The 24,263-nt window shown below is 45.2% G+C and overlaps 1 protein-coding gene across 6 annotated transcripts in view; it reads left to right on the forward strand.

Annotated features, from left to right (window-relative positions):
- The window catches only part of LOC119176099 (uncharacterized), an 86,516-nt gene that overhangs the window by 36,340 nt on the left and 25,913 nt on the right, over positions 1-24,263 (forward strand). For 2 of the 6 annotated variants that reach the window (XM_075876932.1, XM_075876931.1), the window contains exon 2: positions 17,028-17,096. The exons of 3 other annotated variants lie outside the window; for them this stretch is intronic. Coding sequence is in view for 1 of the 3 variants with exons in the window: in XM_075876928.1 (XP_075733043.1) it covers positions 1,521-1,665 (145 nt within the window). In the remaining 2 variants the exon portion in view is untranslated. Of the gene's footprint in view, positions 1-1,509; positions 1,666-17,027; positions 17,097-24,263 lie in introns of those variants that run through there. One more of the 6 variants, XM_075876928.1, reaches the window with a different exon arrangement.

Raw genomic sequence — 24,263 nt, forward strand, 5'->3', positions numbered from 1 at the left:
ATTAGACGACGTATAGGCATCGACACTCATCACTTAATTCATCACGCAACCTTGTTAGCGGCTGAACCTGGCACGCCGGACACCCATATACATCCTTATTGAATGCACACGCAACCCGTTCTCAGCGTCCTCGTCTCTTCAGAACTAGAAAGAAAAAAAAAATGTTTCGCCTTCAGGAAACAGCTTTCATTGCTAAAACACTGAATAAGCGAAATATTAAGTCCGTGTGGTACGAACGTCAGAATTACGTGTTTTAAGCAAGAGGACATAGCAGGTTCGACTTAGTGTAACGAAAAAACGATTTTTGCAATACAGACCAAGGATAACACGATATTAACGTCATAATATGAACTAAAAGCCATGGAATAAAAATAGCGAAACGGAAACCTTCGCTATATTATTATTTTTTTTTCGTCACCGCATCTTGCGTACATGTGCACGTAAAAAATAAGTGTTCTTGTTCGAGAGGTCACTCAGCTCAAGCCAAGCAAGCGTGCACATGGGTGCTTGGGGCACTAGTTTGGAAGAGGGGAGCCGCCGACTCATGTGTCGCATACATATACATGCACCGGTGACGGATTCACTCGGTGTGAAAGGTTCCTCTTCGCGACAGCGTAATACTTGGCGTTATGTAGCCGCAAGAGCCGCATTTCTGCACTTCCATCCTGGTATGAGAAGGCAGAGGAAAAGGAATCAAAAAGATTCGCTTACGTTAATGAAGGCTCTCTGGCAAAAGCCCAGAAGAAGAAAAAAAAAGATACATGTCGTTCCATCTCTCCCCCTTTTCTCCACATACACTGTCCGCATTACTTATATCATCTCGGAGTCCAGGTATACGCCGGTAGAGCTTTAGAAGCTCCCGCACTCCCGTATGTCGGCGGTAATTTTTAGCGGATAACTAAACATAAGGAGGAACAAGGGGAAGCAAGGATGAAAGGTTCATTGATTAGTGGAAATTTCGACCACCTGGGGTTCTTTAACGTGCGCTGAAATCGGAGCACAGAGGCCTACAACATTTCCGCCCCCATCGGAAATGCAGCCGCCGCAGCCGCGATTCGATCCCGTGACCTGCGGTTCAGCAGTCGAGTACCCTAGCTACTAGACTGCCGTGGCGGGGTGATGAGGGGTTCAAGCGTTATTCACTTGGATAGACATACAGTGTTTGTGGAATACGCGCGCCCGCATCCGTCGAATCCCCGACCAAGGACGGGTTACCAGATCGAGTTGTGCTCGGGGCGGCGAGTGGCGGCAGCCAAAAGAGCCGCCTCTGCCGCCGTTTCACTAAATAATGAACCGATTGCCCAAGCGCCACAAGCGTGCAAGGTATACCATCGTGAAGAATTATCGACGACCTTGTCCCTGTTGCTGCCACTTACTGCGTACCTATCGCTTTGTGATCGTTTTTTTTGTTTCTTTTTCATGAATTTTCATTTTGGTCTCGCCTCCTTTCTCTCTGGTTCGCCGTGGTGCTGTGCCCGACCGTAACATCTATCAGTCGTGTAACTCGTGTCATTGGGTGCATGTCAGCGACCGCATCGTGCAGCAGCCGGTCGCATTCGCCGCAGGCGTTGGTCGTTCGCGGCCCTGTGACACGTCCGCGCCACTCTTTATTTCCACGCACGCTTGAAGTGGTTTCCCAACGACGTCAGAGCACCTGCTCCTCAGGTGAGCGATGACAGCTTTTTGGGACGCTACATCGTCTGCCTGTGAGGGCTTTGTCTTCGGAGTGGGACGACGCGAGAGCGGAGAGTATAAAGCGCCTTCTAACCACACTCTATAGGACAAAAAGAAACAAGAAAAAAAAGGCTGTGTTACTTTGTGTCACTCATTTCGGTGACTGCATATATGCCACGCATCACTCCCTTGTTAACACGTTCTTGTGTTCCATGACTCTCCCACGTATAATTATCTCCAAAAAAGTTCGCGGAAGTCACGTAGATAGCAATTCGCAAATCAGGCACCCCCCCCCCCTCCCAAAAAAAAAAAGAAATAATAAGTGAGACAACTCTTTTCTTTTTTTCTTTGAGTGAGACGGTAGTCCAGGTTTATATGTTCTTGTCCCATTGGCAATACGCGTGACAACAGGTGGCCCTTCATGCACCACTCTGAGATCAGTGTCGTTAAGCATAGGGCGCATTTAAACAGCAACTCATTGATGTCACCAATTTCGCAAAGCCTCTGTAATGCGCTCTTTTTTCCCGGCAACGCGAGAACAAAGTAAGCGAAAACTAAGTGAAGAAAACTTGGCAAAAACAATTAGCTATTCCCGCTATAGGGAGAATTCCGTCATCATCTTGAAATTCGCATGACAGCCTTTCTACATGGTGTTGTATATAGAATTTCCTTACGTTAAGAGCACAATAAAAATAAAACTCAAATTTTTAATCTAGTCACTGCATTGCCAGATATGAATAACTTTCCCAGGCGGACATAATTTGCAGGAAATGCAAAAAAACTCGCTTGATCAATAATTACAGAAATTACCTTCCAATTGCGCATTTCGTGGTGCTTCGTTATGCGCATTCAGTTAGAAGGAATCGCCCCATTAAGGTAGTTCTAAGTTTCTATATTTCGAAGTGATCGTGAAAACCGGATAAACTAGTGCCGAATCATTCATTCAGTATATTTTATAACACATCTTCCTTCTGAGATCAACTACTGAATCAAAAGAGCTCGCGGGATGACTCTGAAGCTTTATTTCAAGCCACAGCAATTCAAGTCACATACAGGATCGGCAGACAGCCGCTTTGATCAGGTCAATTGAATGAATAATTTCGCACCAGCTCTTTTTATGCTCTATATGATCACCTTAGACAGTCATTTACCTTCCTGACGATTACTATTCGAAAAAAAGAAAGAAACGTGTGCATTAATGTTTGCAATGACAAGTTTATTGGCGTACTAACCCCCGTATTCAGAAACGCTTCTTGACTTGATCTTGACTTGAAACCGCCTTCAATGCAGTGCGTTTGAAACGCGTTTGTGCGTTTGTACTGCCTAGGCACCGTCTAAAGGAACCGCGTTCGAAACGCAGTTGTGCTGCGATAAAGTCGGTGGCAAGTCAGGTTCAAGTCAAGCAGCGTTTCTGAATATGGGGGTTAGTTTCATTAGTGACGAGATTACTGTGACTTTTCTTTCAGGCGCTGTCTACCCGGGAAACTGACTAGTTGGTAGCAAAGTATTTGAACAAAACTCTCAAACCATCATCAATATGTGTTGAGTAAAAAAAAGAAGAAAAATCTTACAGCAGGTATCGTTCTAAGGATAAAGTGAATTCGATGAGAATTCAAATGAGGTAGCGACTAGCGCATTGTATGGCCGCCATCAGCATGTATACACCTACACTCAGTCATGATCGATGATTATTGATACCATCGTCGACTATAATATTTTAAAAATTATAATTTGAAACGGGAGTATACCAAATGTTGCCACCAGACTTGTTTAGACTAATCTGCTTTTATTACAGCTATCGCAGACCAGCATTTCCTGGCTCTTTTTTCATGATCTTCACCTTTACAAACAATCATAACCCAAGAATGTTTTGTGAATGCAATTGTAATCCAACAATACGTGGTCAAGAATATGCCTACGATTTTGCATAAAATGCAGGATAATTATTTTTCCCTCTATTTTACCAATGAAACTTTCCCAGCTAACTTTATCTTTCTTACGGGAACCAGGTCGCCCTTCGCATTAGGGTCTCTTCTAATTCGGTATATAAAGTGTTACTTTTTCAGTGTAGAAGCAGCGAGAAAAATCCCTGCCTCTGTACTTATAGCACATCTATATGTAGCGCTACATAATTACTCCTAAACATGAATTGTGCACTGTACACCTGTGCGTACGGATGGCTTTTGTTTACGCGTAGGAAGAATTGCAGTCGTCCAAGGCTCCCCATATAGGGTTATAGCGCCCATGGACTCTTTTCCACGCATCAAAGAAACAAGAAACCTGTTTGTGTGGAAGAGATACGTCTCCTGTGTTCGCGTGGCGCCAGTAGTGGGTCAGCCTCCGCCAGCTTTCCTGCATTCTCCGATCTCGCCCGTTTGTTTGTTCTGCTGCCATTGAAAAGCGGTGCGCCGGTTGTTTACCGGCCGTTCGGGCAGCGAACGTGTACTCTCGCGAATGTCCGCTCGCCACAGGAGGTTCAGCGAACTCCCCTCTCAGACGCCGGTAGTTCCTTATTACGAGTGGTCTTCCTGCCAGTGAAGACTGCCGGGTCGTATCCTCATCCGAGAGCAGCGCGTTCATTTTCCTTTCTAATAAGCACGGGCGCCCCCTGAAGCTACACTTCGGCTGCTATTTTCAACTTGATTAATTCTCGTGCCGGCCTTTAGAGCGCGGAAAAGTGATGCGGCGCACGCGCGATCCCACGTTGCCGTACCGTCCGCGCCCGTGGCGCTTTCACGTGTTTTTCGCTCGTGCATGACGCGCTCTCAATCTGTGAATGGGTGCCAGGCTTAGCGTAAGTCTTCATTGATATTCATGTAGCTGTAGGAGGCTGCAACGTGCAGCGTCAACTCCGCACTTCAGGAGGCTATCCTGGGGTGGGCTGAGGTAGTGGGGACCTGCCGCGTATAACATCCCTCACCTTCTTATCGCCGTTCCTTTCCCTTAAAGGGCCCCTATACCACACCGAGTTCAAACATGACACAGTAGTGTCCTTTTTGCATCCGATACTTTTCCTATAAGCGCTATCACCACCTATTTCTTCATAGAACACGCTGGTTGTCACCACTAAGTAAGCCACTCAGGATTGCGCGTTTTTCGACTACTCGTCGCTATCTTCGCTTGAGTATACTCAAGCGGAGATATAGTCACTCTAGTCACAAATGCAGAAGATGAAGCGAAATCGGTTTATCTCGCACGATAGTCATGCGAGACATGGCATGCGACTGCATGATAAAGCGGGGTAGGAGACAATTCACAACAGATATTTCTTTCTTGTATATAAACCAATCGAGGGTTTATTCTGTCGTGTGGCGGTTTGGGCTAGTTGGTATGACATGACGGTGTATATAGTGCGAGAACAGAACGACGACGAAGGGACAGGAAGGAGACGAGCGCTCGTCTCCTTCTTGTCCCTTTGTCGTCGTTCTGTTCTCACGCCATAACCGCCGGTTTATCCTGACGTCACGTAAGCAAACTGATGGCGTCACGAATTGTGCAGCAAAGACGGGAACTGCCAAGAGAGAATAACGCACTCGTTTTTGCGACTTTCATAAGTTATTTAGAGGCCAGATAAGGTGGGGTAAATAAGATATTTTTTTCTCTCTCTCAGCCCAATCACACTTGTAATTTGTTGAAACGTGTCTTATTCAATTCAGTTATGTTGCTTGATAACATAGGTACAAGCTTCTTTGTCTTTTGGGTACAGGCGATGTCGGATCTTTCCCGCTTTTTGTTTCGAAGTCATCCACCCCCTCCCCCGACCATGGTACCACGATGGCTCTTCGTTCTGGGAAAGCGCAAGCATTTGTACTTCTTCGAGTTCGCAGCAACTGCCTTAGCCTACTAAGAAGTGTACGCAGACGCAATTTCTCGAATAATTGTTTACGTTCTTAGAGAGGAAAAAATAACCGTCGTATATGACGTTCTGCGTCATATATACATATTAAACCTATACCACTTGACAGGAAGAGAGAAAAAATGTGTACAGATAAGCGAGGCTATATCATAATGCTTGAACGCGAGCCAGCTGGCGTAAATGCAAGGCACGCTTCCTCATTCTCTAGATGCATTACGAGATGGGTCTGAAAAGCTTCTTTGTCCAAAATCCACGCTTTACCTTTGAACAGAAACAGCAACTTCCACGCATTACTGCAGCAAGTAGTATACCATAGTCTCTAGCGAGAACCGCCTAGGTAAAAGCTTCACGCGTAACTCTTATGTATGGCTAGCCGTTAAAATTTATCGAATGTGTTTGGCGGAGGCGCAATCTCAAACAAACATGATGTGAACACTTATTGGTTATCACAACAGCAGGGTGACACGAAACGCTGGGATATATGTTTCAGTGAAACGAGCAGCCCTGACAACTTTTTGAGCATTGGAAGGAAACGGGGCCGATCGGTAGTAGAGGCTCCCGACAACACGCGAGCTAAATATTATAGCGTAGCACGCGGCCTGCAATTCACAATAAATTATCAAAGTCAGCTAAAAATTGCTTTCTCTTCTCTCAACATATCACACAATACTACCCAAAATCACACGTAGCAAGCCCATCTATTAGCCATTGGCTGATTTGAACATGGTGCGCTCGCTCGGTCCAGAGATCGCCGCGGGAGGCCGCTACTTGTCCACGCGTGCGCATGCGATCACACTGAGCAGGACGCGCATTCGAAGCAAAAGAAGAAAAAAGGCTCAAGGTCACGAGGCGTGCGTGACGTTTTCTATGGCCCTGCCATCCCTTCCTGCCTAGTTTTCAGTGCTTTTGACGGAACGAGAGAATGCAAATACAGCAAGCGACAAACTTTTGCAACTCCACTTGCACTGGATGAATTCTTAAAATTTTTGCGGTGCTGAATTCATGAAGCAATAAGCTCTTGCAGTGAAATCATTCCATGGTAACTTGAAAAAGTGTTTCAGGGTCCCTTTAAATACGTGATTTAAACAAGTTATCCTGGTTACCAGCAAGCGTCAGAAGAACATAGCAAAAGAAAAAAAAAGAGGTGGGATACGGACTGGAACAAGTTAAGTTGGACCGACCATGCGCTTCTCGCTGTAGACACGAACGAGCGCCCGCAGAAAAAAGGCGAAACGCTTCCCACAAGCCGAAATAAGGATGTGGTAGGATTTCGAAAATCGATCTTCATATGAGCTATTCATGCACGCGCTGAAAACCTCAAGCAATTATCGCCCTCCCCTCTGCCAAAATCTTATCTCGAGATTCTAAAAAAAAAAAAAAACTCATGGCCGCAACCACTATTAAAGCCTGTTTTTATGACCGACTGCAACGTTACAAATACGAGAAAACAAGTATTTTTCATTAACCCGATAATAAGCTGGAAACATGGCCTGTAAGCACACAAATAACTCAATCGTCCACTCATGATCGTTAGGAAAAATTCGTTTTTCTTTGACTTAAAAGATCACGGCAACACTTTTCTAAGAAGCCACCAAATTGACTCGCTAAAGGAGCTATTTTCCTTACAAATACACTGTCGAAAAAAATTTGCAGACGTCGTATTGTACGAGCGGGATTACAAACGTATGTCACAGCTGCAACTGCATTCTCTCTTCTCTCGACCTGTAGAAAGCGTTGGAAGCTAAGCAGGCAGGAATGGTGTGGATGATGAAAAATGTCACACGCGCCTCTTGATCTTGAGCGCTTTTTCACTTTTTGTTTCTTCAAATACGTGGCTTTTTAGTGCAATCACCCACGCACGCGTGTACAAGTTGTGGCCTGCTGCAGCGACCTGAGTAACAATTGAGGGCATCATGCTCAAATCAACCAATGGCTCAAATGGCTGTGACGAGGGACTTTTGAGCTTGCATTGTCATTTGTCGAGAGAAGCGAAAGTAATTTTTAGCTGACTTGGAGAATGACATGAGGATAGTTATAGCGCGAGAACAGAACGACGAATAGACAAGAAGGACACGTTCATCCTTCTTGTCTCTTTGTCGTCGTTCTGTTCTCGCGCTATAACTACCCTCGTGTCATACCAACTAGCCCAAGCTTCCACACTTGGAGAATGAATTGTGAAGCCCAGGCGGCTCGCCTGTTTTCAGAAGCCTCAACTACCGATTGACAGCGCTTTCTGACCATGCCCAAAAAGTGTTGCAGGGCCCTTTTTACGCCAATACTAAGATACATGATATTGTTTTCCGATTGACATGCAGATGCTTATTGTCATCTGACGTTATTCAAACTTCAAAACAATTTTTTTTAATTTTAATGAAAGGACATCATGGTGCTTTATTATTATTTCGGAACAATGGCATTAAAATATGACTTGGTTATTTCCGCGTAGTTACACAGACACCTGACTTCATGTAAGGAATAAGTATTTTGCACAATCGCTTTCGACTGGTACTGAGAAGGGCCGATGCTGTTGCGGAAATTGTGGGAAAGCTGTCTAAGGATGGCATATACATAGACAAGAACACACAAGACAAAATATAAATGTCATGTTTATGGTCTGCAATTCTGTTCTGTTTTAAATGGCTTGGTGTGGAGAGGTTGAAGTTTACATCACTTTAATCTGGGATGTATTTGGCATCAGCGCGGCACGCCTCCCATAAACAACCACAAAAAAAAAAGTAGCCTTACTTAGGTGCTGCACCATGAAAAGTAAACACCAGACTTCGAGGTTCTAGATTTCAAGGTGCTTTTCAACTTATCAGAGTCTTTAACATGAAATTAATTTGAAACTGCGGTTGTTGAGCAAAGGAGGATCGTAAAATGAAGTGACAGTAAAACAAAACGGCTATGTAAAGCATAAATGCGATCATAATCCAAATTATTCCTGCGGAAACCTTCAAGGAGCTGGAAGGGTTAAGAAAGGCAAAATAGACGACCACCCGTTTGAACCCCGGACGAATCTCAGCACTGCCTTCCGGTTGCCTCTCACAGTCGATGACCTCGTGTCATCCCAGAAGTGCCGTTCGGCTGCCTCTCAGGTCAGTGAGCTCGGAGCATCCAACCGTAGTCGTCCAATTGCCTCTCGAAGACAATGAGCTCGTAGCCTTTGACTGCTTCCATCAGTCGTTGCTACCTGGGTTGACGCCATCCCTCCGCTGACATCCAGTTCTTGCGACTCCGGGTCCTGCAGGTCTCAGCTTGGTAGCGGGCCCCCGTCGTAGGAACCATCGTCCAACAAGTCAGATTAGGTGCTCGTAAGAACAACACCACCTAGACTACAGACTAGATGGTGTTGGTAAGAACGACAACAATTTATTTTCAAGGTTAGTAACTGAGAATTCGAAAGGAGGTGATGAAGCGATAAAGTATAACTCAAGAAGTCTAGAACTGAACAAGAGAGCTGAAAATATGCAAAAGGTTTTCTGCTTATATATCGCCACGTTGCCAAGCCCGGGCGCATTGTCCACGGCTTCAGCCAATACGGTGCTCTATGGTCTAGGTGCTCTACCTACGAAGGCGGGGAAAGACACCACACAATAAACGTGGAGAGAGCACAGTCTACACGACGTCCAAGTATGGTCACAAACACACTGCACCAACGCTTTGCCCACGTCACCAAGATTTTGCGCACGTCCAGTGATCTTAGATGACCTTGGTTTCCAAGAACTCTTCCGGCAGTAGCGTGACGTTCGAAAAACCGGCTCCCGGTGCACGTGAAAACTTGCCAGACTGCTTTCGGGTAGGACAATGTAGTGGCCTGACAGCTTATCATCAAACCTGCCACTCTATTTAGCCGACGCCATAGACAGAGGGTGGTCGACTAATCCCTCATCATCGAGGCGGTGAGGCATGCTCCCACAAAGGCTGCAGAAGATAGTGCCTTTTTCTTTCCTTCAAACGCAGATTCAATCTCTTGTCATTTGCTAGAAGTTACGGCTTAACTGCGAATTTCCGGGACTTCGCTTCTCCTCAAACAAGCTTTGCTTCTCCTCGCATGGTGCAGCTACAACCGGTTTGGGTTTTAGCTTTCAGCTCAAACTGCCAATACCACGCTAGTTCCGGTTTCTCCAGATCCACAGGTAACTCAAAAGTGGCCCAGATGCCTCCTTGTTTCCCTGGAAAGCCTTGAATAGAGTCCAGTTCACAATCTCCTTTTTTTGCTTGTGCGTTTTCTTTGCACGAACTTGTCCTGGACCGCTTGTTCACGTTTATTTTCACTGGACAGAACAAAGTAAGGCTCAAAGTAAAAAAAAAAAAACATGAGCAGATGCCACGTATTGTGGAAATTGATGATGTGCGAAGCATGAATGAGGAAGGCTCTCATCTCACTTTCAAATCAGCTCAAGCTTAAAAGGTGGACGGATGTAGTACACGGTAAACACAAGTAGAAATGCCATGCGCACCCCTGTGTCTAGATAAGATGCAAGTATGTTCATCATGGTCGCGTAACGACGGCACCGCTAACGTTTGCAATACCAGAAGCAGCAGGGGTGGGCATGTAAATTATTCCGTACATGGCTTTCATGTCATTATTACCATGTTTGCGCCTGGCATTTGTGTTCGTCGTCCATTCACGTAACGTAAAGCAAATTTGGTATATGTGAAGCTGGCGAAATGGCCTCGACCGCGCTATGAACTAAACATGCGCTCATGTTTTACATGACACGCGTGTCCTCATTATAATGTTTGGACGTGTCGTTTACCTTCGTCGTCTATTCACGTCACGTAATATAAAATTTCGTATATGTGAAACTAGCGAAACGGCCCCGAGCGCATCATGAGCGTGTTATGTAGTCATGTTTTTACATCACACAAATGTCATGACTATCATGTTTGCACAAGTCTTATACCCTCCTCATCCATTCACGTCACGTAATACCAAATTTGGTTTATGTGAGCTAGCGAAGTGACCATGAGCGCATCATTAGCGTGCCATGTAGGCGTGTTTTACATGCAACGCTTGTCGTGATCATCATGTTTCAACCAAATACCGTCGTCGTCCATTGGCGTCGCGTAATACCGAATTTCGGTATCTGTTAAGCTAGCGAAACGCTCGCGAGCGCATCATGAACGTGTCATGTAGTCATGTTTTATAAGGCACGCATGTCTTGATTATCATGTTAGGACCAGTCATATACCTTCACCATCCATTCACGACTCGTAATACCAACCTTGGTATATGGGAAGCTAGCGAAACGGTCGCGAGTGCAACATGAGCGCAGCATGTAGTCATGTTCTTATATGACATGCATATGTAATGATTATTGTCTTCGCACAAGTCTTATACCATCGCCGTCTATTCACGTCACGTAATACCAAGTTTACTTCATGTTAAGCTAGTGAAACGACCGCGAGCGCATCATGAGTGTGGCGTGTAGTCATTACTTACATGACATGCATCTGCTGATTTCCACGTTAGGGCCTGTCACTTATGTTCATCATGCAGTCATGTCATACCATACCAGTTTTGCAATATGTAATGTGAACGAAACCACCACAAGAGCACTAAGACAATGACATTTTAATCATGACAGTCACACACGTCAGGATTTTTATGTTATGACTAGGCACTTACGCTTGTCATACAATCATGTTATGCCATACCAATTTCGGTATCGATACCATTATCTAAACGGCCGGGAGAGCTAAAAGTCGTAGGCAGCTAGATAGATAGATAGATAGATAGATAGACAGATAGATAGATAGATAGATAGATAGATAGATAGATAGATAGATAGATAGATAGATAGATATGCGTCGCCCATAAAAATGCTCCGCATTTAAAACACTGGCCGTGTTAGATTTGGAACGTGACACACCACGCTTCGAAGCCGAGTATTTTGTCCACTAGGCTCAACATCAACGCTTGTAAAAGCGGAATATATCTGAAGAATGTGGAGGTGTAGCACCAAAGAAACTACACCAATACGCTGAAGTACACCCGGAGGAAGAGGAAGGAGGACGCCGTGCCGATGCCGCCCAGCAACGGCGTTCTAGAGAAGGGGGCAAGGCACAATAATCGCGGGAAATACGAGAATGTGATACCGGACGCCATGAGGTTTCTTCCTCACTACGCTACTGGCCTCTTCACAATCTCGTGATGATGTCATTTTATATTTCGGTCTTATAGACTCGCGTTTCACTTTTTTCGCGAAATTTCTCGCAAGTATAAGGCGATGAAACAGCAGGTGATGGCTAACAAACGCCAGCGCTTGAAGGGGTACAGACCCAGCAATTTTGACCTCGCATTTTTCTGTTACAATGTGTTGTTGGCACACTGTTAGTCATAACGCTACACATTGTTTGCTGCAGCATGTGACAGGCAATTATTTACAAGCCCCTCATTAGCGACAAGTTTCAGTTTCGGTTTGGGAGAGCTCCAAAAACAAGAAGTCGCCGTGTGCAGCTATCACCACCTCGCATGTTCAGCTCTTGACCACGTCAGCACACAGAACTGTGCCACACTTTCGCATGATCCTCATCAAGAATTACTTTCGAATAGAAAACGGGACTGCATTGTCGTCAAATACAATAGTTTCAAAGAGTATGCCACGACCGCGCACTTGCAACCAGTTGCCGAGAAATATTGACTGCTGGAAAAAAACGCGGCCAACGAAAAATGATAGCTATGATATTATCACTTCTTTTATTGACTGCAGCTTGGTGACAGGAGAGAAGTAGGGTTACCCAAAGGCTCCCCTTTGAGAGTGTCAATGATCGAGGGCTGATGGAAACCTCAAAACTAGTTTAAATACCTTTCAAGCCATATTCGCAGTTGATATTTTGCAGATTGGATATACGAATGTTCACGAGAATCGACCCCGGTGGCTATCTCGTCCACAAAAATTTGGGTCAGTACCCCTTTAAGAGCATTGAAACAAGAAATTTTGTGTAAAATTTGTTTTTCTTGCACATCAGGAGCTCATGTGGTCACTAATGTGGTGACTAACGTGGTCACAAGGAGTGAACATCAGGAGCATCTCTTCTTGCAGTTCCTCTCGTCAATAATTGAACTGGTCAAGTGTAATCGGTTGCCGAAAAAAATATTCAATTACAATGAGTGTTACCGTATTACAAATCTAATCAATTACCCATACACTCATATAACAAAAACGTAACTGATTAAATATAAGTAATTACATGCAATTCCTGCGTGAAAGCCTGATGACATCAAGCGTGCGTGAAAAACTGTTCAATTGAATGCGACGCCATAACACCCTAGTAGATAGATGAAAAGGCAGAAGTCATGTTGAGGCTTTCCGCTATCTGTAAGATGTAAAAAATTTTTATAGGGGCTCTGCAACTCTTTTTCATCATGGTCAGAAAATGCTGCCGATGGGCAGTCGAAACTCCTGAGAACACGCGAGCTAAATATTATGCAGCGAGTGCCCTGGTATTCACATGTCATTCCCAAAAACAGCCACAAGTCGATTCCGTCTTCATTATACAAATGGTGTCATATACCCAAATGACATATCTATATAATTGAATTGACAACAGTTGCGTGATTTAAGCATCGTGAGCTGCATAGTTACGTTGATAGCCACGCACAACCACACCGAAAGGAAGCCGCGTATTCAGACAAAAAAAAAAAGTGCCCGAGGTCATGACGCACGTGTGACGCAACTTCTTTCCTCCCGTGATATCCCCATCTGCTTTGCTTCCAGCCCGCTCGTCGGGACGAGAGGAGAGAGGCAGTTATTGGAGCATGCGAAAAATTCCTGCAACTGCACTCGTGCATGACGGATTCAAACAATTTCTGCGGTGGTCGATCTGTGCGGCAAAAAACATCTTGAACATGTTACATGCAAGTTACTAACATGCCACTAGACAAATACTGATTAATTGATGGTGTATAACGAAACCACCATATAAATATTAGAGACGCCGTGATGGAGGGCACAGAAAATTTCGACCACCTGGGTTTTTTTAACGTGCACCCAAATCTGAGCACATGGGCCTACCGCATTTCTGCCTCTATTGTAAATGCAGCCGCAGCAGTCGAATTCGATCCCGTGACCTGCGGGTCAGCAGCGGTGGACAAATACTGGCATCAAGTTTTCGTTATGAAAGGTGGCCAGGGTGGGCCAAAATATCTGCTATTGTGCAAGCTAGTCAGGCCCCTTCTATCGCTTCCACATGGCTACGGCAATGTTGAGCATGTATTTAGCGAACATTCAAGAGTCCTGCACGACAGGGCAAAGTTTTCTTAGTCAAGTGTAAATGACACGCGTCACACAATGTCATATTCAAAAAGGTCCGACAGAGACTGGTGCTCATTTTAATTTAATTCAGATATCATGAAGGCAGTTGAAGGGCCATGAAGGCAGTTTGCGAAGTGCTTTGCAGCTAAAAAGCCACCATCACAGCTTATGCGTATAGTGGCAGAACAAAGATCACCTAATGTAGAAGTTACCAAGGATCAAGCCAAAGAAGAGGTCACTGAAGCAGAATGGATTATCAAAACTAACGAATGGTTGATCTAGCGGGACATAAAGTTTAAGATTTTCCCTGTTGTTGAGAGAAGGCAAGCAATGTTTGCTTAATCTCGGCAAAATATGGCTGAGTGTATGCCTCGATCGAATGCTAAGAAAAATGGAAGAAGCATTGGGGCTGCTTCGCACTAGTAACATTCATGTATTGTACATATGTGTGTTTCCTATATATGTGTAATTTTTCTCTCATTCTTCATAAGTTTGCCATGCTTTGATGAAAACTTGCATTAGTTACGCCTCCTGTGAACTCCTGCAACGAATGAATCGAATACTTCATTTTATTGTAGAATAAGACCAGTAAAACGCTATCTAACCTGCCTTTTAGTTTTTGAAACCTGCTACAAACAGAGGGCAAATGCTACAATTTTTTTTCTGCACCAAAACCTGACACAAGATCCTTCTGGCGATACCCATCACTGACTAATCACATGGGTTTTATTGCATTTATTGCGGGTGTTATCGTGAATTCGAGTCACTGTCGCTGTGGCCAGCAATCGAACCCGTGACATCGTGCTAAGTAGCTTAACATTTCAGCCTAGTAAGGTATCACGGTAGGTTTTTGTTGTTCATTTTGATTTTGTATACTGACGAAATGATAGCTGCAAGAAGCCTGAAGAGAACAGTGCACACGAGTTTACTTAGAGCTGGTGCCATGAAGTTGTTTCTACTTTGTTTAGGGAGGCTGTGCAGATTAATTGAGATGTCGTTGCAGGAAATAATGACCTAAATAAGATTTTCTTTGTTTAATGGACCTAAGATATGAGATGGCCCGCAAACGTTGTTTGAAAGCAACTTCGTAACTTTGCAACTCTAACCACAGAAGTTCTTGTTCTATGTAGAAATCATTTGCATTTGTTCCACTATGTTTGACGATAAAAGTAAGCATATCCGACATAGCTTCAATATTATCATTAATTACGAAAAAAGTCACAGGATGTCCACGGAGTGAATGATGATGAGTGGGGTGAAGCACTGGAAGGTTTTATCGCTAAACAATGAATCATTCGCGAATATCGTTCACTGTATCATCAAAGACGTCGCAAACGCTATATATAATTATACAAGTAATTGCATTATTGGTAAGTGGTAGCTAGACGTCGCTTTCGTTCCTCCTTCATTTTACCTGCTTTATGGACACAGAAATTGAGGAAATCGTGATATGCACCACACAGGCACATTTGTGAAGTCACGCCATGCAATGCGTTGGTTCTAACTGGTCGAATTGACCTCGGTATAAGTGTTTGGTTTTCCTTGTGGCTGTCCTATATGTTTACCCTGCGCGCGCATAATGTAGCATACAGCACTACATGTATGAAAGTAATGGGGGAGCATGTAACGTGATAAATTACACAGTACAATTAAGAACACAATTGATAGCTAAGCGCCTGCCAGCGACGGTCACCGTGGTAACCAGAACATTGTAGGCGTGCTATCATACAGCCGTTAAAAAAGGCCAATTGTGTGGTTCGACGTCCTAAAATAACAAATTAATAGCATAATATAAAGGACGACACGTGTAGAATGAGATTGCATACGAGGGTGCAGATTTATTTTCATCAACTAGAAACCTCTGGTGCATTCCTGTGGTCTTAACACAGGAGGTCTTTTTTTAGACGCGAAGCAGTTCTTTGACTAGCATGTGCAACGCTGTCCATCCGTGCCTCCGTACCAACGCTCTGCACCACGCTCCCCCCCTCGCCGCAGCTGTTGGGGTGGTGCAAAGTAGGTCACATGTTCACTCGCAGTGCGTGCATGGTGACGTAATTCTCTCCCTCGCCTGCCGCGTGCTCGCCGTGTGTCAGCTCTCTGTCGCTTGCCCCTCTTCACCGCTCACAAGGTTTGAGCTCAGATCGAGTGAACACTCTTTCGGCTCGTTTATGTGTGATGGAGAGACACCGGAAAGCGAAGCTCCTTCGCCCGCTGAAACATGCATCGAACCGATTTTGTCTAACCCGGCCGTCACGGCGTTGCGAGGGTTACTAGGTTTGATCGCGTTCGCGAATTGTGACGTCGCGTCCGCAACACCGACGAGGCGCGAGCCAGGGGAGCGTAACGAAAGCATCGGCAGTGGAAGACCAATGACACCTACGAGGTGCGAGTCAAGCACGCCGATCACGTTCGAGAATGGAGACGGCGCGCGGGTAACACACGATCCAGGGAAACCCAGCGGAAGCACCGACACACTCTCGACGTTGCCGTCGTCGGCAATGTCTTTAAAGCACCACGCGCTCTCCGCCTAAGCGCCCACCCGCAAGCGCCGGGCTCCGCCGGCCGATCTGGAGGTGACCTGGATGAACGATCCGGAACCGCTCGAAGATGCTTCTGCTGCAAGATTTTTTTGTTTCTTTTTTGCATTTAAACCCGACGGGAAAGCAGCGACCGCAAGAACAGGAATTCTCGACATTTCGATTAGCAGCTGAACTTCATAACCACTGAGCCACAGTGGTGGGTATACTGCTGCGGAATGACTAGTGGAAGGGAACATATACGCCAGACTTTATATATATATATATATATATATATATATATATATATATATATATATATATATATATATATATATATATATATATATATATATATATATATATATATATATATATATATATATATATATATAGGCAGGCACGGTGGTTGAGTGGCCGTAGCGTTGCATATAGTCTAGTAGATCCTCCGTATATATATATATATATATATATATATATATATATATATATATATATATATATATATATATATATATATATATATATATATATATATATATATACTATATATATATATATACGTATATATATATATATATAGTAGATCCTCCGTATATATATATATATATATATATATATATATATGTCAGACTTTTTTTACTCAGAGTAAACTTACTGTATGAACAATTCCCGGAAAAATTTCCCAGTGTCTACTACATTTCACATTCACATTCACAGATCCAAAGGTATGGTGGACCGTGAACTCTCGCAAGGGGAAGAGGCCACGCTGCAACCGTCACACGTCGTGTAAGGACGTTCTACGAAAATGCTAAAAAGTTGTATAGTACAGGTTCTTCGATAAGAGAAACTGCTTTTCACAAATGCTATTGTACGCCTATGTTCCCTGTATTGCAGAAAGAGCAAGTATCCCGCACGAAGAATTGTGGTGTGGTGCGGCGTCCACGCCCACCACCGCTCGTGACACATGATTTACAACGATTCACGAGCTTGTGACCACCGTTTCAAGACCAGTTAAGCGCTTCGCCGCCTACATTTACGCTCATCTCGTTACCGACCCTCTGATGAAGGCGCGTCTGCAGGTGGAGCGCTTTGGCACTCGTCTCCGTACCGTCTAGAGGCCTCGACGTGGCGGCATCGCGAGGAAGCACCCCGACGACGTCGGCGAGGAGAGTCCGTAGAGCAGCAACACGCCAGCGGCCCTGATTCACGACCCCGCGCTGCGGCGGCGGGGCAGTCGCGCCGGCAGGGCCGAAGCCCCAGTGTCCTCCTTGCGGATTCAGGAGCCGGCGGAAAGCGAGACGCGGCCGGTTGGTGGGCTTCCAGCGGGCCTCTGGTGATCTGGGTCATAAAAGCGTTCCTTTCCTGTTCGGCTGCGCCCGCGAGCACGCACTCACACGTGCGCGCTAGTGGTCCGCCCCTTCCCCCCATTGCCTTTTGTTTCCTCGTCACTGTTATTCGACCCCGAAAGTGGTGGTAGAGCAGGGGCAGCGCCATGTAAACTGCCCACGCAGCAGGGCCAGACCACCGAAGCCGCGCGTTTCCTCCCAATTTCCTGTCGTCGCCATGCCACGATGCGCCACGCCGGTAGCGACATGGCTATTTTCGGTCGCCAGCTGGCCCGCTTTCCCTTTCGGCATTTTTTATTTCCCCTCTCTGCTGCACCGTGAGAACACGCCGTTCTGTTGAGGACGCGAAACGGAGCTCCAGGGCTCCGGCGGAACACAAAGCGCGTGTGCCTCACGGGTCACGCACGCCGGCACCGTTCGGGCAAAATGTACAGAGCGTCTTTCTTCCTTCTCTCGGACACCGATCGTGCGCGACAAAACGCCGATGCTGCACTGTTGGGGAAAGTGGCATCCTGCGCAGAAGGCTTCCGCACTGCAGCGTGCCGATGGTAGAAATAAAGAAAAGTTACGCCAACTCGGGGTACGAGGAAAGAGGAAGACGTGGCGCACCACGCAACAAGCTACTTGAGCGACGCCAGGAACGATCGCGGTCGTCGTTACGCCGGTCGCTGATTCACCTTCATTTCGGGACAGCCGAGAATGGGCACGTGCCTAAATGAGAGTCATCTGCGCAACAGACTCGCTCACTTGGCTGGGACACGGCTTGTCGTGAAAGCTCATTATGTCGAAGGCTCTCGGTTGTGTGCAAGCCAATGAATGTATTAAAGCTCGCGAGACCACAGTGGTCACCAAAAGGAGAATGAGATGGACAGATAGAAATAAACGATGTTGATTGTGAGGGGGGAAATCGGAAAGACTTCTGGTTCCCGCGTTTTGATGGTCGACTGCTCTGTAAATGTGCGGCGCAGCTTAAAAACTTTCTGCTTGCGTATCGGATCACAGTGCGGCTGAATTGTGCACAGAGGCGTGGTGTCGCGAAAACGTACAAGCAGAAAATTCAGGAGACTCTTGTCCTCCTCGACTTTTTACATTGTGAACTACAGTCAGCGCTTAGAAATTGTCAATTTCTGAACAATAATTGGCGTAACAAATGATCAGATGTAGCTGCGTGCTTGTTTTTTTTTTGCAGTAAATAAAGTTCGGACGTCTCATTTTTGATTTGTAACTGGTCTTGAATGTGACCCAGTTTCATGATAGCCTGTAGAACAGCTGTTGAACAGCTGGCGACTATATGCTTGGGTAACTCATTGTCTTAGTTGACATTGGTATCATTGGTGTGTGCTGGTGATTCGGACATATTTGTGTGCTTGTAATTCAACAGGACAAGAATCAATAAAGAAACAGCTTTCTTACGCATTACTAAATAGGTAAATGTTCATAACCACCATAGTGTACTGGGAGTTGGCATATTCTGCATGTTTTATTATACGTAGATTATAGATAGTTAAGATGCACTAAATGTCGATAGTTAAAATAAACAATTACAGCTAGTGCTCTTTTTTTAGCGTGTTCAATACTTGCTCCGCAGGTTTTCCTCGATGCATGCGGAATGTGTAAATGGACAGATATTTATCAATTTTTTCAGCCGCAACTGTCGTAACTATTATTATTGGCGAGCAAAATTACCGATAGAAAGGATACGTGTAGTCTAACGTCCCAAAAGCACCATATAATTATGAGAGACGTCGTAGTGGAGGGCTCCGGAAATTTCTACCACCTGGGGTTCATAAACGTGCACCCAAATGTGAGCACATGGGCCTATAGCATTTTCGCCTGCATCGAAAATACAGCCGCCACAGCCGGGATTCGATCCCGCGACCCGTGCGCGTCAGCAGCCGAGTACCTTAGCCATTAGACCACCTTGGCGGGGCTGCCGATACAAAAAGCGATGCAACTGGAAACGCACGAAGTGGCTGGAAAGCCAACAAGGTCGCGAAGCACGCGGCAGACCTTCGCTGTACTATCCAGAAGCACCCACGCGTATACATACGCCGAAAGCAATTGAAGTCTCCGTGTATACAAACTCGCTTTTCCTTTTCTTTTTTGCTGTGAATTCAAGAGAAATCACTTATTTATGGGATGATTCTTTCTCAAAGCACGCAATGAATGCGTATGTTTCACTGATTACATATACTCGCATCATCTTGACTTGTGGAAGCAGCCATGGCGCGTGTCGACAGAGTTACTCAGACAGCAGCTTTGTATGACTCAACTGCATCTTGGGCTCACGAATGAGAGCCTGCGCCGACTCGACAGGACGGGACAAACCCTCATTCAGAATCTGCAGATTGGCAGTCAGAAAGGCTTTTGACCGTATCTCAATTGGTAAAGTATCAGGAGCGTAAACCGAAGATTGAGGGCTCGAATCCCACCGATAGAAAAAGGGATTTTTCATTCACGGCTCTTCAGTTAGTTTCAAACCACGTGACAATTAGTACACTACAGTTTAAGATCACAATTATCGTCATTTATTTGCTTTCCCTGGCCTAACTGCCTGTTCAATTCTCATGGTGGTGTCTAACATGTCAATGAGTACCCCGGAAATAATTCCCTTCTGCTGAGCATTCGGCAAGGAATACGCACCTCATGTTCAATATGACATCTAAATTCACTCCAGTATTCATCGTTTAAAGCGCAGACTATGCTCCTTTTCAAGTCGCTTCTTCTTTTTGTGCCGGACACGCATTCGTCCTCATACGCCTGGTACTGATCGTTTATCGTACATCCATTACCTCGAGCATGTGCACGTAGTAATGGCCATTCAACTGTTGACTGCCCACAGGCGTTTGCCTACGGGAAGTACATCGCAGCGTTCAATACTCGGCAACGTTAGTGTCCACAGCTGTGGTTCCTTACGCGGCCTTCGTGCCTTTGGTGATCAAGCAGCAATTCGTAACCCTGATTTTGCGTTGGAAGATGCGTAAATACAGCCTATATATACTCGTAGGTTACTTTACGCGCATGTTTGCACCTGTATTTTTTAACAGTTATTCGAAGTAACTATTACCATAGCCATACGTTCATTTTCACTTAACATGTGTGTCTAAACGGGAACTAAACGCTTTCCTTGTGGCAAGACCTTGGCTACCATCGAACAAATGAACAAAATGCCTGTTTTTGTCCGCGATGGAGTAAACCAAGCCTTTGCGGAAAGTCATCAGAAATCGGTCAACCGGAAAATCACAGAAAGCGGACAGACATGGCTCATCGACAAAGCCGCAACGACAGCAGCTACATGAAAGCAAATGCCATTATGGAGGTAGGCTGCTAAACAAACAGGCATATAGAGAGAGGGAGGCTGTAAGAGCTGACGTCCAAAACAAAGGTAGCAGAGGTCGGCCTTGCTCCAGTCTATACAGCATAGTGAAGGGTAAGAACAGGGAAAGGAAAGAAAAGGACGTGACATGAATGACGATACAGTTGCGCATTAACACTTTACCTGACTCACCCCCTTCAGAAACACAGATGACGCAGCACGGTCAGGAGGGTACAAATAACACCAACGCATGCGGAACGCGACACAATCGAAGAAGACATTTTGGTGTCCATTGTGCAGGCGGCTTGATAGAGGAGAAGCTGACTTCAAGGGCGGCTGCTAGCCGCAAGGGGTGCCAGTCTGGCGCATCCCTATTCTGTCTCGAACGATGCAGCCCAGTAGGCGCGTAATACCCATAACCGTGCTATAGTAGTTCCTTGCCATGTGTACTCCGAATTCGGAGCTGAGCAACTCGTTTGATCACCTTGCTGGCCAAAATGAATTGTGACCTTGGGGCTCTGGCGGGACAGGAGTGCCCCGGTCTTACGTACGTGTATATACGCGAATTACTCTGGAGAAGTTGTCACGCCTTTTTTTTCGTGTGGTTGCCAATTCAGGACAGCCATTTGCAGTACGTCTTGCATATTTCTGCACGAGCCCGCAGATGCTCAGCAGCAGCTAATAACAACTGCATAAATTACCATGCGAAGCTCGGGATCTTCCTAATATAGGTTTAGGACCATTCCTTTGATTGCAATATTGAAGAGAAGTGGTGAGAGGATGTTCTCCTGCGAGGTGTGATAGCATCTGGGAGATTGTATTGCATGGGACGCGCTGTGCCCACTCGCATGCGCGTAGTGCACCCGGTTAGGGAAATCTGCAGCGCAGATACAAATGCATTCTCCCCATCCGATATCTCAAAGCTCTTCTAATTCTGCCCGGCGCACGACCTTGTCGAAAAACTTCTGAATGTCTAGAGTTAGTCGGTTCCTTACATGAGTACCCGATAAGGCACCCTCTCAGAGCACGAGTGATACGTCCTGGGTATACATGCCTTTCCGAAAACCCACCACATAATCTGATAGGAGGCCCCCTTGCTCAGTACCGTTACTAGAACTTTGATCTTCTTATCTGTTCTGACATTGAACCCACTTATACGCACTTATAGGAGGTTCGTAATGATATTTTATAGGCAACAATCTGTGTATTGTTACAGCATACAAAAGCCCCTTGAATATATATATATATATATATATATATATATATATATATATATATATATATATATATATATATATATATATATATATATATATATATATATATATATATATATATATATATATATAAGAAGTTAGACGGTTCACACGTACAAGGTTATGAAGGGTAGACGTGGTCTACTTCGCTTTACACCAGGATGCAGAGAACTCTATCCACAAGGAAGGTGTACAGTGCACACAGCTTCGCTAACGAAGGAGTATATTTTTCATTGCTAACCACTTGGCCCCTGTTCTAAAATCCTGCCTACGCCTTTGACTTGAGGCAATTTTGAGCCTCACTGAGCGGAACATGCCCAGAAGTTGAGTTTACCATCAAGTTGTGTTACATGGCCTCTCATTATGAAACGCTCAGCGGAAGTCGCAGCCACTTGCTGATTCACAGTGAACACCGGAAACATTCAGCATTGAACGTAGGAATGGCAAGCTGAAGAGGGCAAAGCTTGATGATAGTGCTTAAATTACGGTTAGACAGGCTTCTCGTACTCACCGGGAAACTTATATCAACGTAGCCTCCGTTCGCGTAACAGCTACTCTATGATTTAAGTCCAGTTCCTGCAGCCCTTCCGTAGGCACCATGACAAGTCTATAATGCTCTCAAAAAATAAACCAATCAAGAAGACGATGGACTTTGGAGATCGATGGCACATATAACGACCAGTAGTTGTGTGCGTCACTTCTCTCATCTCCGTCGTATTCTTGACGGGTTTCGTCATTCAGCGTAATATGCGAACTGACAGGATAGAAAAGTGGGCTAGTTGGTAATTCCTTATCGTTCAGCGAACTGAGAGCGCGCGGGGGGGGGGGGGCACGCACGAAGCAAAGAAGAGGCACACAGCACAAGCACGCGTGCTGTACGTGCACATCTTCTTTGCTTCCTGTGTCTGTTTCCCCACCTTGCTCCTAGTTAGCCGAACGATTATTTCGAATTGGGCCACACTGCAACTTCACTGGACGCTACGGTGATTTAGTAATGATCTTGGCAGCGCTTTAGCCATTTTTACAGTGGGAGGTAATGACGCCTGAGGTATTGCATATAATACCATCAAACTGGTGAACTACGAACCCTTTTTGTTCTGGTCGAGCATGAAATGCAGCCGTTTTGTATAACTTCACGTGCAGTTTTAGTGCACTGACCAATTGTTTCAGTCTTTCTCTCTTTTCATCACTTAATCGCCTGCCCACAGCGTATGGTAGCAAACCGGACACATGTCTGCTTGACATTCCTGTCTTTCCTTCTTCCTATTCCACAAACAGAGCTTGCTGAGAACTAAGTGTGCACATTGTTTCCCAAGTAGCCTACTATACTCTCGCCTCTCTGATATTTCTTTTGTGCAGCGTGACTGGATTAGCTTTCGCCATCGCTTCAGTGCGTGGTAAAGAAACTATTTCTTATACTTAACAGGAGGTAAGGATTTTTTAAACTAGACTTGTTATTCACTCTTTGCAAAAGAGTACGGAGATCGCAAGCAGTCCGAAGTTGCGCCACATTAAGGAGTGAATAGCTGTGTAACTTGAAAGACTGGCGGAGTGCGTTGTAGGATGGGTGGTTTCGATTAATCAAGGAAGGGCGCGCACCTGTTTGTTGGCTATTGCGCCAGCTGCCGTTGAAGGTTGGTCACTTCTGCGTGTCTGGAACTCTTGACGCTCCAGACATGCTGTGCGATGTAGTCGTGTTTTCATACACAGCTCTATGTTATGAAAAAGGGGGAATCTGAGATTGGCAATCCAGAATGGAGTGCATGTTCACGTATCAAGGCTATTTTTTCTTGTTTTTTTCTTGCATTTTTTGCAGTTCATCTCGTACGTAATGAGTATGTTAGCTCGAATGGTTACATTTTATTCGGACTCTCTTAAGCAACGTCTCCGGACGCATCCTTATTAATGACGCGAGGAAAAGTGTAGAATAACAATTTATCTTGATATAGACAGTCCCTAATAAAAAAAAATTGAAGGTTGTATTTCATATTAGCGTATTTGTACGTCTTAGAAATGATTCGGTGAGCTTGCTTTC

Source organism: Rhipicephalus microplus, chromosome X, assembly GCF_043290135.1.
Source record: "Rhipicephalus microplus isolate Deutch F79 chromosome X, USDA_Rmic, whole genome shotgun sequence".
Taxonomy (NCBI): Eukaryota; Metazoa; Arthropoda; class Arachnida; order Ixodida; family Ixodidae; genus Rhipicephalus; species Rhipicephalus microplus.